Here is a 15,268-nt window from a genome sequence, read left to right as displayed (position 1 = left end):
CACCAAAATTAGGACAATTATGTAAAACAACTATTAAAAACAACAACAACAACAACATCGATGCAGAGCCGGGAAAGGCAAGCACAAAAAAATATATATATATATTTATATATTCATAGTCACCAACACGGACAGATCTACTGACTGAACATGACAGCAAGGACAACAAAGAAAAGTAAAAGAAAGTAAAGAAAGTAAAGAAAGCTAGCACGGAGCTCCAAATAAACAAATAAATAAAAAAATAAAAAATTTTTTTTATCAACATCGACCATTACTAGACATCTCTCTGGACCATACAACAAACACACCTAGATCTCACCCATTTCTAGTGCCTTCTAGATTCGCGGGAGCCCTCCGGCTAACGTTGGAGACGAGTCACTAGACATGATAGAAAACAATAGTCCGGTCAGGCTTCAGAATACATATTTGGTTTGGCTTAACTGGGATAGGATAGAGCCAGTCGCCGGCCGCCCCAAAAAATGAGAGACAGTGTGGAATCAGTAAGTCAAAGAGGTACAGGAAATCGAGACGGAGAAGTGAAATAAAGTAGAATAGAAAAGAATGGGGGCATCCCCTCTTGCTCTCTATAATATAACAACTTAGTAACCTTGCTTGTAAGCCGACAGATGTATAAGATTCATAAGGATTGAAGAAGACAGGAGGAAATAAAGTAGAAGGAGAAAAGAACGGGCAGACCCTCTTGCTATCTTTCATGATCTTCCTTGTTATTGAGATTGATGAAAAATAGTCCTTTGGATTTGATAAGATAAAAAAAATTTGGTTCTGAACGAACTGACTTCCTGTATTTTAACCTTCTCATTTGTGAAAGTTTTGTTTCAAGAAATCCAGTAGCGTTGAATAACAAATATTTTGACAGATGTAGTTCTAACCGTTGGCCCTATAATGTCAATATATATATATATATATATATATATATATATATATATATATATATATATATATATATATATATATATATATATATATATATATATATATATATATATATATATATATATATATATATATATATATATATATATATATATATATATATATATATATAAATATAAATATATATAATGGATACAGGGAAGTGTATGTGTGCAACAACTGGAAGGCTAAGAAAGTATAAACCTTATGAATAAACCACAATATATTTCATGTATATTTCGCCTGTAGGGAGAGTCCTCTTCCCACTAGAAGATAAAAATGCTTAAGAGAAAATACATATTTGTTAAGCTTATGAGGCCAGATTGTATGCTTGAAGTGGAATGCATGCAATAATTATGGAGTATCCAATAGCTGGAATGATGAGTTATCAAGGGTAAATCCACTTGCTTGAATTTATCGTATAAAATCTGATGATTAGTTTATTTTCCACTAAAACACGTCGAATGACAAACTCTTCGTTTTGTAGGCAATTCTCCCCGAGCAACCGGTGTTATTCTCACGAGCTCTCAAAGCTGGAGATAATCTTAGGTATCCTCCCAACCCGCTGTCCAGCTTCTTTAACTCTGTCTTGCCTCAACTTCCACCCCCCCCATCATTTAAGAACAACCCCTTCAGGTAAACCAATGGGATTCTATGGTCTGGTTAAACTATGAAATGATTATCCAGGTAATTGCTTCGAACTGATCAGATTACAGGAAGGAAAACTTACAGATTGAATTTGACAATGGCCCTTCGTCCAAACAAATGTGAGTCTATACCTTGAGAAACTTACCTTAATTGATCAAATATCTGATTTTATATGTATATTTACATATATGTATATATACTTGTGTGTGCGTGCGCCTGTGTTTGCATATATGTATGTATTTATGCTTGTATATATGTATGATGTGTGTATATACATACATACACACACATATATATAGATAGATATTTATATGTATTACACACATATATATGTATATATATATATATATATATATATATATATATATATATATATATATATATATATATATATATATAATAATTATTTATAAAGTGGTTTATTTTCCAAAGTCATATTTCCTTAATGACCACTCCAATGCAAACGATTCCTAAATTTACAATAACATATTCCTATAAAACTAAATCAACCTACCCCATTTGCACCTACAAACCTTTTTCTCTTAAATTACTTAAATTACCAAAAAGGAATGAAAAAATGGAAAGAAAATGCCAAATTGCCCAAAGGATAAAAGAGGAAAAAGAGTCATGAAATGGCTAGAAAAAAAAACCTCGAGAAAGAGGTTCTCTTACATTACCAATATGAAGAAAAAGAGGAAAGATTCATTAAATGGCAAAAAAAAACCCATCGCAAAAGAGGTTCTCTTAGATTACCAACAGGAATGAAAAGAGGAGAGTGTCATTAAATGGAAAAAAAAACCTCAAGAAAGAATAAAAGAGGAGAAAGTCATGAAATGGCTAAAAAAAAAAAAAAAAAAAAAACTCGAGAAAGAGGTTGTCTTAGACTACCAAAAGGGAGGAAAGGAGGAAAGAATCATTAAATGTCAAAAAAAAAACCCTCGAGAAAGAGGTTTTCTTAAAGTACCAAAAGGAGGAAAGAGGAGTAAGAGTCATTAAATGGCAAAAAAGGAAAACTCTCAAGAAAGGATAAAAGGAAAAAAGAGTCATTAAATGGCTACATAACTCTCGAGAAAGAGGTTCTCTTAAATTACCAAAAGGATAAGAGAGGAGAAAGAGTCATGAAATAGCTAAAAAAAATTAATAAAAAAAACCTCCTGAGAATCGATAAGAGGCGAAAAATGCTAGCTTACTCTGTTATCGGGGACGGAGGGAGGAGTCTCGTCCTCTTCTGAAAGGACTTCGCTGTCATGTCGTAGATCCAGACGGCGACCTCCGGGATGTGGGTGCTCACCTGCCGAGGGTCAACAGAGAGTTATAGTTTGTCCTTCAGGAGGGTATAATTAAGGAGGTCATTCGTGAGACGTTTTATCACACGTGAGGAGAATAAGGAAGTAATTCATGAGGTTGTTTATCTTTCATGGTGGAAAAAAGAGAGTGATTCATGGAAGACAAGGCAGTAATTCATGAGTTATTCTTCATGATAAGGATGTAATTCATGAGACTCATTATGTAATTCATGACACACATTTGTCATACATGAGGAAAATAAGATGATTAAGTAGTCGGTTCGTCCTCTGTGAGGAAGATAATGAGAAAAATGAGGAATCAGTTAATGAGTTATTTTATCCTTCATGAGGAAGACAAGAAAGTAATTAATGAGTAATTTTTATCCTTCATGAGGAAAATAAGGAAGTAATTAATGAGTCATTTTTATCCTCCATGAGGAAGATAAGGAAGTAATTAATGAGTAATTTTTATCCTCCACGAGGAAGATACAGAAGTAATTAACGAGTAATTTTTATCCTCCACGAGGAAGATAAGGAAGTAGTTAATAAGTCAATTTGTCCTTTATGAGGAAAATAAGGAGGTAAATAAGGAGTAAGTGCATCTCCCCTAAGGAAAATATTAATAAGTACAAAATCAATGAAGGTATTTCGTTTACTAGATCTGAATGAATAATTACTGGTATTTAAAGTCGACGTATTTTAAGAACATCACTCGGCCACGCCCCCTTTCCCTGGCACCGCAATAATGCATGACATTATCATACCGTACTCTCATGCGATATCAATTGCTGCTTGGCTATGACACCGATAACATCGAAAGGGCGTTCATTCAGGTACTAAAGGAGTCTCTAGAACCTGTAAATTGGAAGTTATTTTTGTACAACTGTTCTATCAACATACTTTTGAAAGTTTCCTTTTCACGACAACAACAAACAGTAATTCTCTCTCTCTCTCTCTCTCTCTCTCTCTCTCTCTCTCTCTTTGTGAGTCAATGACCGCTGCACCTTGCTCATCCCAAGGGAATGGGTAGGGGTGGTACTAGATGCCATCCCTCCTCTCAATGCATAAGGATCTCTGAATCTTGCATGATCTTCCGAGTTCGGCTCACTATATGGAAAGCGCTGCCAGCCCTATGAGTGCTATCTTGAAAGAGGGGAGGGGGTTATGCTGGGGTGGTGGGGTGGGGTGGGGAGGATGTGGGCGTTGCCGAGTGATATTCTTAAAATGCGTCGACTCTAGGTCACTACGTGATGAAAACATTAACAACAAATTAGAACATGAAAGTTAATTTTCAAATGGAGTTTATCAACGCGAGGAAAATATTTAATGTGTAGATGAGAAAAATAAAGGTGATTAAAGAATTAGGTCATCAACACGAGAAACATGAATAACATCACGATGAGGCAAATAAAGTTATCTAATGAATCGGGCGGCCAACACGGGAGAAAGTAAACAAGACTTTGTTCATTATTTGTTTACCTTTATAATCTCACATAGATAAGAATTCTTTTCTATGCAGTTTCAGGTATGCAAGTAAATGACCTTTTAGGCTTCCTCCATAATAATAATAATAATAATAATAATAATAATAATAATAATAATAATAATAATAATAATAGTTAACAGTTTTTTCGACATTGCCTCGTCAGCGAAAGCCTCGAGATCGATCCCCTCAGAGGGTGGAATGGGTTAGGGTATTTATACCCGTTTCCTGAAAAATCCCTTTTGCCTCTGTTGACCTAAGCAGCGTATTTTGTGTCTGGTGGTCAGTCGACTGAGATGGGCCGCTGCCAGGATGGCTAAAAGGGCCTTAGGATGTCGATCTCATCTAGAGAGACTTACACACATAAAAAACACAAAATATACATACACACGTACAAACATACACAAATATCCTTAAATACATGTCAGGACTTCTGAATGACTTCAGTTCCCTTTGCAACTCACCGTTGGGTATCTGAGTATATGGACGGTTGGGTAGAGGTTGTCGGAGTACTGGAGTACCGGCAACTCCCTCACGCCGGAGTCGTTGAAGGAGGCTACCGCGATGAAGTCGCCCCGGGGACTGGGCCAAACGGCGTGGCCCTGCGCTAATATTTCTGCGGAGAGAATGGGGTCACTGTAATTGGCCAGGAGCAAATGGGGTTGTTGTAATTGACTGAGAAAATTGGGTAACTGTAATTAACGTGGAGAAAATAGTGTAACTTTAACTGACGTGGAAAAAATGGGGTCACTGTAATTGACCAGGAGTAAATGAGGTCACTGTAATTCAAACTGAGAAAACTGGGTCACTGTAATTGACATGGAGGAAATGGGGTCACTGTAACTGACATGGAGGAAATAGGGCCACTGTAATTGACACGGTAGAAATGAGGTCACTGTAACTGACATTCAGTAAATGGAGTCACTGTAAATGACATCAAGAAAATGTGGTCACTGTAATTGACATGAAGAAAATGGGGTCACTGTAACTGACGTTGAGAAAATAAGGTCGCTGTAATTGACCAGGGGTAAATGTGATCACTGTAACTGACCAGGAGTAAATGGTGTTACTGTAATTCACTGAGAAAATAAGGTCACCGTAATTGACCAGAAGTATATGGGGTTACTGTGATTTAAATAAAGAAAATTGGGTCACTTTAATTTACATGGAGAAAATAGGGTCACTGTAACTGACCAGGAGTAAATTTTGTCACTGTAATTAACGGAGAAAATAAGGTCACTGTAACTGACCAGGAGAATATGGGGTCCCTGTAATCCAAAATGAGAAAACTGGGTCAGCGTAATTACCGTGGAGAAAATAGGGTCACTTTAATTGACACAGAGATAATAAGAACCCTGTCACTGGCACTGAGAAAATGGGGTCACTGCACTGGCACTGAAATAACTGGCACTATTGCAGCTTATCACAGCCAGATTTTTTTTATTTTCAAGAAAAAACAAATTGAGTTTTACCCTGATCCCATTTTAGGATAATATTCTGCTAAAATAAATGGAAACATATAGGAATATATGATGGCCAGTATATTATCAACTCCTTTGAATCCATTCTTTCACATCGACTATTAAAAAATGTTAAGCAATGAGAAAAAAAAGAAAAGTAAAGGAAAGAGTAAATAAAATAGCACCTAGTAATGAAGAAAAAGTAATAAAAATAAAAAGAAAGACAGTAAATAAAATAGCACTTAGCAATAAAAAATAAGAATAAAGGAAAAGGAAAGAGAGTAAATAAAATAGCACTTAGCAATGTAGACAAAATTAATGAAAGTAATAGGAAAGAGAATAAATAAAGGCACTTAGCAATAAAGAAAAAAAGAATTAAGGAAAAGGAAAGAGAGTAATTACAAATATTTAGCATTGCGAAGAGTAAATATAATAACATTTAACAATCAGGAAAAAAGACTAAAAGTAAGAGGAGAGTAAATACGACAGTGAAGAGAATGAAGAAACGAAGATCAATAGTAAGAGGAGAGTAAATTTAACAGTAAAGGGAGCGGAAGAAGTGCCAACAGGATTAAGGATATGAGAACGAATAAGATTTACAAGAGAAAGTGGTACGCTGTCAAAAGTCCTTATTCTGGACATCACGAGTCGATTTATATCCTACTGTTTAAAGTAATATCCTTTTCGGATAATACTCCGCTATGAAAGAAAGACGACACCGGTCTGTAGGTCTCACCTTCATAAAATGGAACTGAATAGGAAATTTAGTCCAAAGGCCAAGCGCTGGACCTATGAGGTCATTCAGCGCTGAAAGGGAAAATGAGAGTAAAAAGGTCTGAAAGGTGTAACAGGAGCAAAACCTCAAAGCAGTTGCACTATGAAACAATGGTTAGGAGAGGATGGAAAGTAAGATGGAAGAGACTTGAACGGAGGTACAGTAAAAGGAATGAGAGGGGATGCAGCTAGGGGCCGTAGGGACGCTGCGGAGAACCTCAAGTAACGCCTACAGCGCACCGCGTGAGGTGCACTGGCGGCACTACCCTCCACCACGGGGCTCACCTTCGTAGAGGAGATCCGGCACTCCGTTGAAGAACAGGTTGGGTTTGGCGTCGTTGGTGAGGGTGGTGGGGGTGGCCCCCGGCGAGGGGAGGTAGTAGACGTTGTTTTCGTTGACAACGACGAGGGCCGAGCCTTCCTCCCCGATCCAGGCTGCGTGTTGGTACCTTGGTTGGCCCACTTCGCTACGGAAGATTTTCAGCGGGTAATAGTGGCTGAAGGAGACGAACCATTTACCGTGGATCAAAAAATCATGGCAGAGATTCGTCAAAAAAGAAAAAAAATAGAAAGGTAGGGTCGGAAATCAATCTGGTAAGTAGGAAAGAGATGTTTTAATTGTCAAGATAATTATGCAGGAAATAGATAAAAATGATAATACCTAAATAGTACACCAGCATCCCAATCATAATCTAGTAAATAGGATGGAATCGTTTTTCATATTAAGTTTAGTGTTTAGGTTTAATCACGGCATGGAGTCTGAGTATAAATAATATTACTCTGATGACAAATTGAGTGGAATCACCAATAATCACAATTCTGACAAAATAGGACAGAATCGCTCTTAACAGCAAGTCTAATGTCTTGACTTAATTATGAAAATATGTATAAATCACTGCACGGTAATAAGTACACTTGGTTTCCAAACTTGACTCACAAGAAACCGTAAATCTAGCAAAAAAAAAAAAAAAAAAAAAAAAAAAAAAAAAAAAGGGTCAGACCTGTTATTAAAAGAAAGTTTAATGTCTTAGCCTAATTATGGAGTAGAAATTGGACTGAAATGTGCACATTTTTGTGTCAATTTGGCAGAATAATAGTCAGTCATTAATCTGAGAAATGACTCAGGATCGCTCTTAACCTAATCATCGAAAATGCTCGTGACCTTCGTTTTAGTAAAAAAAAAAAAAAAAAAAATTACTGGGGTCAGATTCCCTATAAATTTCAAAATGATAATTTCAGTATATAATTCATATAATTCAAACTTTAAACCTAACCTTTTAAAAAGAAAAGCTTGTTGCATTGGCAGTTTCATTCACATTACAATACGGGATTACATAAATCTGTTATGAATTACATGAACGATAACAAAAGTTTGATAGCAAATCCTTACTCAGTTTCGACGTCATATATGCTGTATTCTGCCGTTTTAGTGTATAACCGACCCTGAAAATAAAAAAAGAATTACTTTATCTCAACTAAAATCATTAAAGAAACGTCTGTAAGATGACATGGATTTTCTTCTCATTATTTCGATAACGACAAAAATACAAAGCCTTCCAATGAACTGGTTTCCAAATGTTGTCTATATAAAAAATATTATGGAAAGGTGATGTCACATATGACATGGAATATTTACAAAAACGCTTTTATCAATGGGAATTATTTTTTTGTATTGTTAGTAACTACAACTGTTGTTGTTATTTTTTTTTGTATTGTTAGTAACTACAACTGTTGTTGTTACTTACCTTTACAGTGTCGTGGACGAGTAAAACGTAACGCAGATCTGGGGACACTGAAAACTCTTCGGCTCCTGTTTGATGCTGAGGAGAAAAAAGTAAAAGTGAGGAGAAAAAAAGTAAAAGTGAGGAGAAAAAAGTAAAAGTGAGGAGAAAAAAGTAAAAGTGAGGAGAAAAAGTAAAAGTGAGGAGAAAAAAAGTCAAAGTGAGGAGAAAAAAGTAAAAGTGAGGAGAAAAAGTAAAAGTGAGGAGAAAAAGTAAAAGTGAGGAGAAAAAAGTAAAAGTGAGGAGAAAAAAAGTAAAAGTGAGGAGAAAAAAGTAAAAGTGACGAGAAAAAAAGTAAAAGTGAGGAGAAAAAAAGTAAAAGTGAGGAGAAAAAAGTAAAAGTGAGGAGAAAAAGTAAAAGTGAGGAGAAACAAGTAAAAGGAACTACGTGTTATACAAGGTCTTCCAATATTCAGTGGCATTATAAACAGGAATGGCATATCATACGTCTTACAATCTATGGTGCATCACTATATTGCGACCGGAGATAATTTTGTAATTATGTGCATATCACTACAGTTATTTTTCTAGATTTATGTCTTCACTTTGGAAATAATTAGTGATACGGTAAAGCTTATGTGGTATTGCAGTCCCTGGAAAAATGTCTTACTCTACCGTAATATTCTGTGTTCGTCACTGATTTAACCAATGACATTCAGACTTGAAATGCCTGTCAGTGAATGTCATATTCAAATACAAAAGAGGTTAAAAAAAAAGCTTTCGATCGTTTGCACAACGGCTGAAGAGGACTGTTGTGGAAACGGCCGAAAGACCCTTCTTTTTTTTTTTTAACCTCCTTTGTAATGTGAAAAAATACAATCTCTCATTTACATATTTGTGGCTTATTACTCAACAAGGTCTTACAATATTCAATAGCACTAATCCAAAAGGATATTACAGTCATATTCACAGACAGGCATTCTAAGTCTGAATGTCATTGGTTAAATTAGCGACGTACACGGAATATTACGGTAGAGTAAGACATTTTTCTAGGGACTGAAATACCACATAAACTTTACTGTATCAGTAATTATTTCCAAAGTGAGGACATAAATCTAGAAAAATAACGGTCGTGATATGTACATAATTACAAAATTCCTCTTGTAATTGAAAATCAATAAAAACGCCTTTTCAAAACACAATTACCACTAAGAGAATATCAAATCACTGAACAGATTATAAAGCTTTTCCCTCATCAGTGAAGTAGTTTTCTCCATGAAAGAATATGCTTTGTTTGAGAGTTGGTCGATAACAGTAATTTTTCTTGTCGTTTAATTAGTGGCTCAAAGGAATTCAAATCCACTGAAAAAAAAAAAAGATATAGAACACTAAATTTTACCCGCATGAAAGCGAGGTTTAAATATTACAAAAATATACCCGAAATTGCAAAATTGACGCTAATATCCGATAGGAATGGAATATAGAATTTGGCCAGGGGCCAAGCGCTGCGACCTATGAGGTCATTCAGCGCTGAAAGGAAAATAGAGTAGAAAGGTTTGAATGGTGTAACAGGAGGAAAACCTCGCAGTTGCACTAAGAAACAATTGTTAAGAGGGAGGAAAGTAAGACGGAAGAAAGTAAATATGAACGGAGGTACAGTAAAAGGAATGAAAAGGTTTGTAGCTAGGGGCCGAAGGGACGCTGCAAAGAACCTTAAGTAATGCCTACATTGCACAGCATGAAGTCCACTGTCCACTGACAGCACTATCCCCCCTACGGGGCTAATATCCGATAGAAATGGTTTCCTTCTTGAAGATGGTCAAACTATCTATCTATCTATATATATAGATAGATAGATAGATAGATAAAAACATATGTATTTCTCATTAATTATTAATAGACTCCATAGTACTCTATATTCATTGTGGCCTTAAAGTTAAAACACACACACACACACACAAACACACACACTTGCTCTACTGTTCCCATACTTATATTCACAGTTGCTCCCTTTTCGAAATGTTTCAGTGCTCCCACACTTATACAGGCACACTCTTCCCTCGTGGAAAACATTGTCTCATGTTCCCACACTTATCAGGAAACTCACTCCCTTTCAGAAAATGATTTAATGTATATCCTGTTTATTTGTCAACAAGTTCACTTGTAAGAAATGATTTAATTTTTCCACACTTATGTACTAACTCGCTCGGGAAAAATTATAATTTTTAGTTTTCTGTAAAAGAAAACTATTGTGCCGGCTTTGTCTGTCCGTCTGCACTTTATTCTGTCAGCACTTTTTTTCTGTCCGTCCTCAGATCTTAAAAACTACTGAGGCTAGAGGACTGCAAAATGGTATGTTGATCATCCACCCTATAATCGTCAAACATACCAAATTGCATCCCTCTACCCTCAGTAATTTTTATTTTATTTAAGGTTAAAGTTAGCATAATCGTGCTTCTGGCAACGATATTTGACAGGCCACCACAGGGGCGTGGTTAAAGTTTCATGGGCAGCGGCTCATACAGCATTATACCGAGACTCCCGAAAGATAGATCTATATTCGGTGGCCTTGATTATACGCTGTAGCGGCTGTACAGAAAACTCGATTGCGCTGAAGAAACCTCGGCGCATTTTTTACTCATTACGTTTACATATAAAATACATATGCTCGCCTGCAGAAAGTTATTAAATATTTACAACGTAAATGCCCAAAAAGTCGGTCCTATAAAGCGATTTAATTTTTCTATGCTTTTATGAACAACCCCTTCGCCTGCAGAAAATTATTTAATGTTCCCACACCTACATATAAATATGCTTCCCCCCAACACACATAATGAATTAATATACCCCTACTTACAATTACGTGGAAAATAATTCACTCTTCCATCTCTTAACATCCACGTGCCCTATCTCATAAAAAAAAATATATATTAATGTTGATACAGTTACATACAGCAAATACAAACTGGCTCATATGCAACGACTTGGTCTTCCCACACTTATGTGTATCAAAATTCGATCGTAGAAAACGGTTCAAAGTTCCTGCATTCATCTGCGCACGCGCTTACTGCAAAAAATTGAATATTCCCACACATGTAAGTATGAGCGAAATCTTTTACTCACAAGCCACAATTCCCACCATCTCTCTCTCTCTCTCTCTCTCTCTCTCTCTCTCAAAAACAAACATGCACGCGCCCAAACAAGCATACACAAATAATGAAAGCCACCCTTTGCTAATACGTTAACATGCACGGGGCTGCAAGGGCTTTTAAAGTCATATTAGAGAGCGTGTTATCTGCAACACGCTCCGTGCTGCATTGAAGGTCTTGTGACCCAGTAATAACTGCTGCTTGCATGAACGCATTAGTTAATTTCGTTGGGGGGGAATGTATTAGGGATGGCTTACTAAAAAAATAATAAAGGGGTTTCACATTTCTTAATTGAATACTTTGACGGGATACCTATCGGATATAAATCAAATATTGCTTAAAGATGTTCTAGTATTTGCCTTAAGCATAATTATTTTTAGGCTTAACAAGACACCATTTAATATTTTGCAATCTCCCCCCTCTCTCTCTCTCTCTCTCTCTCTCTCTCTCTCTCTCTCTCTCTTATTACTCAACACTTACATCTCAACTTACAAAAAACACTTACTAGAGAGAGAGAGAGAGAGAGAGAGAGAGAGAGAGAGAGAGAGAGAGAGAGAGAGAGAGAGAGAGAGAGAGAGATTACAAAACATATCAACTTAAAAAAATTAACTTTCGTCATCCATTAACGAACGAATAAAACTTATGCCATTCGCTAAATAAGACAACACATAGCACTCACAAACAAACACTTAGAACTTCTCACAATCATTAACTAACTCATGATCTCCGCTAACCACCAGAAGGAGCATATGACACTAATCTACAGGCAAGAAAAACAAATGACACTCACTAAAGCCATACTGGTGACGGTATATGACACTAATCTACAAGCAGGAAAAACAAATGACACTCACTAAAGCTATGTTGGTGACGAGGGTGATGTTGATGCCTGTGTCGATGTTGAGCAATCTGATGCCATCATTCTCCGATTGGTAGGCGAGCTGTTTGCCTGGCGGAGGAAACATGGAGTATATTATATTGATTAAGACTGGAGGAAATTCTTTATTTGTCTTTTTAAGCCTACTGGAGACTTGTTCAACTTATACTTTGTTCCTCTTCCGGAAGACTTCGAAACTTTCAGAACATGCTACAAGGAATCGGCCCACAAAGAGAGAGAGAGAGAGAGAGAGAGAGAGAGAGAGAGAGAGAGAGAGAGAGAGAGAGAGGCCATCACAGCAGACTATAATCAGTGAAAATAATCGCTGGAGTCATTGATAAAACAAGAGAGAGAGAGAGAGAGAGAGAGAGAGAGAGAGAGAGAGAGAGAGAGAGAGAGAGAGAGAGAGAGAGAGAGAGAGAATTTGGGCCTTCGATTCTCAATTTAAGTAAGCTGCCGAAGAAAGAGAGAGAGAGAGAGAGAGAGAGAGAGAGAGAGAGAGAGAGAGAGAGAGAGAGAGAGAGAACGTGGTTACGGGCCCTTACCCGTGACCCACTGCGTGCCCATAGGCGAGGCAATGAGGTCGGGATTGGCCAGGTCCTTGATGAGCAACCGCCTGCCATAGAAGGGGGGCGGGGGTTCGCCGACGATGAAGGTAGCCGTCGTCACCATCAGGAGAACGAAGGCGATGATGCCCAGGGAGATGAAGATGCCGGGCCAGTTCCTCTTTGTACCTTCGGCATCATTCTGCAGGAAGGGACGACTTATGTATAGAAATAGAAAAAAATTAAAATAAACTGCTTGAGTTTATTTTTATTTCATTTTTGATTTTTCAGTTTTTTTAATTTTATCGTTCATTAAAATAAAGCAATGACATCTGATTTTGAAGTGGTTTTGTATTTTAATATTTTAAAATCAAAAATAAAGAATTTGAAATCAACTGCTTGAATATATTTTTTTATTTTTCATTTTTCAGTCTTGTTTTTTATTTTATCATTTACTAAAATGAAGCAATGAAATTGGTTTTGAAACTGTTTTGTATTCTCATAATTTTCAAATTAAAAAGCAGATAAATGAAAACCAAAATTCCATGAATTTATTTTTTCTCGTTCTTTTTTTAGTTTTTGCACCATTTACAAGTAAAAAACTGAAATAGAATTCCAACTTGTCTTGGTTTTCCAGATTTTTCTGATTTGTAAAAGTCAATCGCATGGTTTACCATTTACAAAAATTGAAACACTTATTTTTTTGCATTTTTTTGATTCCTCATCTCGTTATTCTAAATTTCCATACAATCTGGTAATTCATAATTTAAAAATAACACACAAAAATTCGTGTCTTGAATTTTCGTAATTCTCATTTTTTTAATTCGTCCAAAGTCATTCGGATATTTATCATTTACCAAAAATACATAAAATAAATGTTTTCTAAAGTGTTTTCTAGACTTTTCTCGTCTTTGTCAGATGCTTTAATCATTCACCTATCTTGATAAAATAAAGGTACAACAAGTAGCGTTGTAATAACTTGGCGAAAATAATAAGCTAGAAAACATACATTACAATATAAATTCGAATTTCTCATTGTTTTCTCTAATCCTCCAAAGTTAATGTTTTACATTGCCATTTACTGTTTATCATTGCAAAAGGAGGAAAAAATAATGTAGTATTCATCAGTATTCATCAGCTTTCATTCGTCAGTTAGTCTTCAAAAACTTCATCAAAAGTTAAAATCTGGTAGTCATCACACGAGCCAAAATTCAACACAGCATATTGGTCAAAAAAGCAAGACAATAATTTGATTACCAATTAAAATTCTTGTTCTCACAATATTGATTTATAGTCAGATCGCTAGAAATTTATTCATTCTTGAGGAAATCATACCGAAACTTTATTTAAATCTTTTTATTTTTATCGCTGCTATTTTGTCAAATACAGGTATGTTTGTTGAACATGTATTAATTATGTCTTTGTATATTTATAAATACATGACTTGGATTTTTTCATAAGGTTCGCGGGGGTGATGCCTTTGCTGTAAATGATACCGAAAGACCTCTCCGGAGAGCTGTCTCAGGAATAATAATTAATTTTTTTTCATTTTAATGATGCCACATACAATAAATTATTTACCTAAGTATATTATATTTGCTGCCAGTGCTAATTTAGTTGAATTACAGAAGCCAGCGCAGCAGCACTCAACAAACAGTTTCAATACATTAACAGGTGTTAGTTTAGCCTGCGTCAAGTTTGTCCTGGAGTTTTGTGAAAATCGGTTTTTGGCGATGTTTTTGACAAAAAAAAAAAGGTATTGAAAAAATGAGGGGTTTCTTTTTTTTTTTATCTGTTCCGCAGAATCTGGTCAAAATAGTTTTTCTGAAGTTTTGTCAATAAAAACTTTATGAAATCAGGGAAAAATAATTGTATAATTTTTAGAATAGGGTTTCCTGATTTCGTTTATGAAAAAAATGTTAGACTTTCTCTGAAATTCTGATGAAAAGTATTACGATGTAATGAAAAATGGTGATATATCTAGTAAAAAAAGCAGTTTACTGAAACTTGTGAAAATTTTTTTATTGGATATCGAAGCAAAATGAGTTTTTGCAGCATAAAATATATAGAATTTAAGAAAAATTTTTCTGGAACTTAAAATAAAAAGTCATTATGTAATTATTTTTTTATCGTTTCATAATAAGTTTCCTTGAAAATTTGGAAAAATCAGCTTTGCTTTACGAAATCTTTAGAAATAAGTTTTCCAGAAAAATTAGAAATAGCAATTTTTCTTGGAATCTTCGCAAAAAAGGCTCGCTGGAAATTTGGAAAAAAGGTTCCATGAAACTATGGGGAAAAATCTACTGGGGGAGGGGAGCGATTTGGAAAACAAAGTTAGCATGGAAGTGACATGGATTCGGGAAACACAAGTGTCCCATAAATTGCGAAAAAC

General features: G+C 35.6%; 1 protein-coding gene across 8 annotated transcripts in view; it reads right to left on the bottom strand.

Annotated features, from left to right (window-relative positions):
• Positions 1-15,268, bottom strand: part of LOC136834265 (prolyl endopeptidase FAP-like) — a 191,917-nt gene that overhangs the window by 15,212 nt on the left and 161,437 nt on the right. For 7 of the 8 annotated variants that reach the window (XM_067096611.1, XM_067096614.1, XM_067096615.1 and 4 more), the window contains 7 exons: positions 12,877-13,078; positions 12,309-12,403; positions 8,330-8,404; positions 7,975-8,027; positions 6,870-7,081; positions 4,815-4,966; positions 2,772-2,872 (listed from right to left, as the gene is read on the bottom strand). In XM_067096611.1, the coding sequence (XP_066952712.1) occupies positions 2,772-2,872; positions 4,815-4,966; positions 6,870-7,081; positions 7,975-8,027; positions 8,330-8,404; positions 12,309-12,403; positions 12,877-13,078 (890 nt within the window). The remainder of the gene's footprint in view (positions 1-2,771; positions 2,873-4,814; positions 4,967-6,869; positions 7,082-7,974; positions 8,028-8,329; positions 8,405-12,308; positions 12,404-12,876; positions 13,079-15,268) is intronic. The other variant, XM_067096617.1, reaches the window with a different exon arrangement.

This window comes from Macrobrachium rosenbergii, chromosome 53 (assembly GCF_040412425.1).
Source record: "Macrobrachium rosenbergii isolate ZJJX-2024 chromosome 53, ASM4041242v1, whole genome shotgun sequence".
NCBI lineage: Eukaryota > Metazoa > Arthropoda > Malacostraca > Decapoda > Palaemonidae > Macrobrachium > Macrobrachium rosenbergii.
Note: the sequence above shows the minus strand (reverse complement) of the source record. Positions and strands in the feature narration are given on the sequence as shown.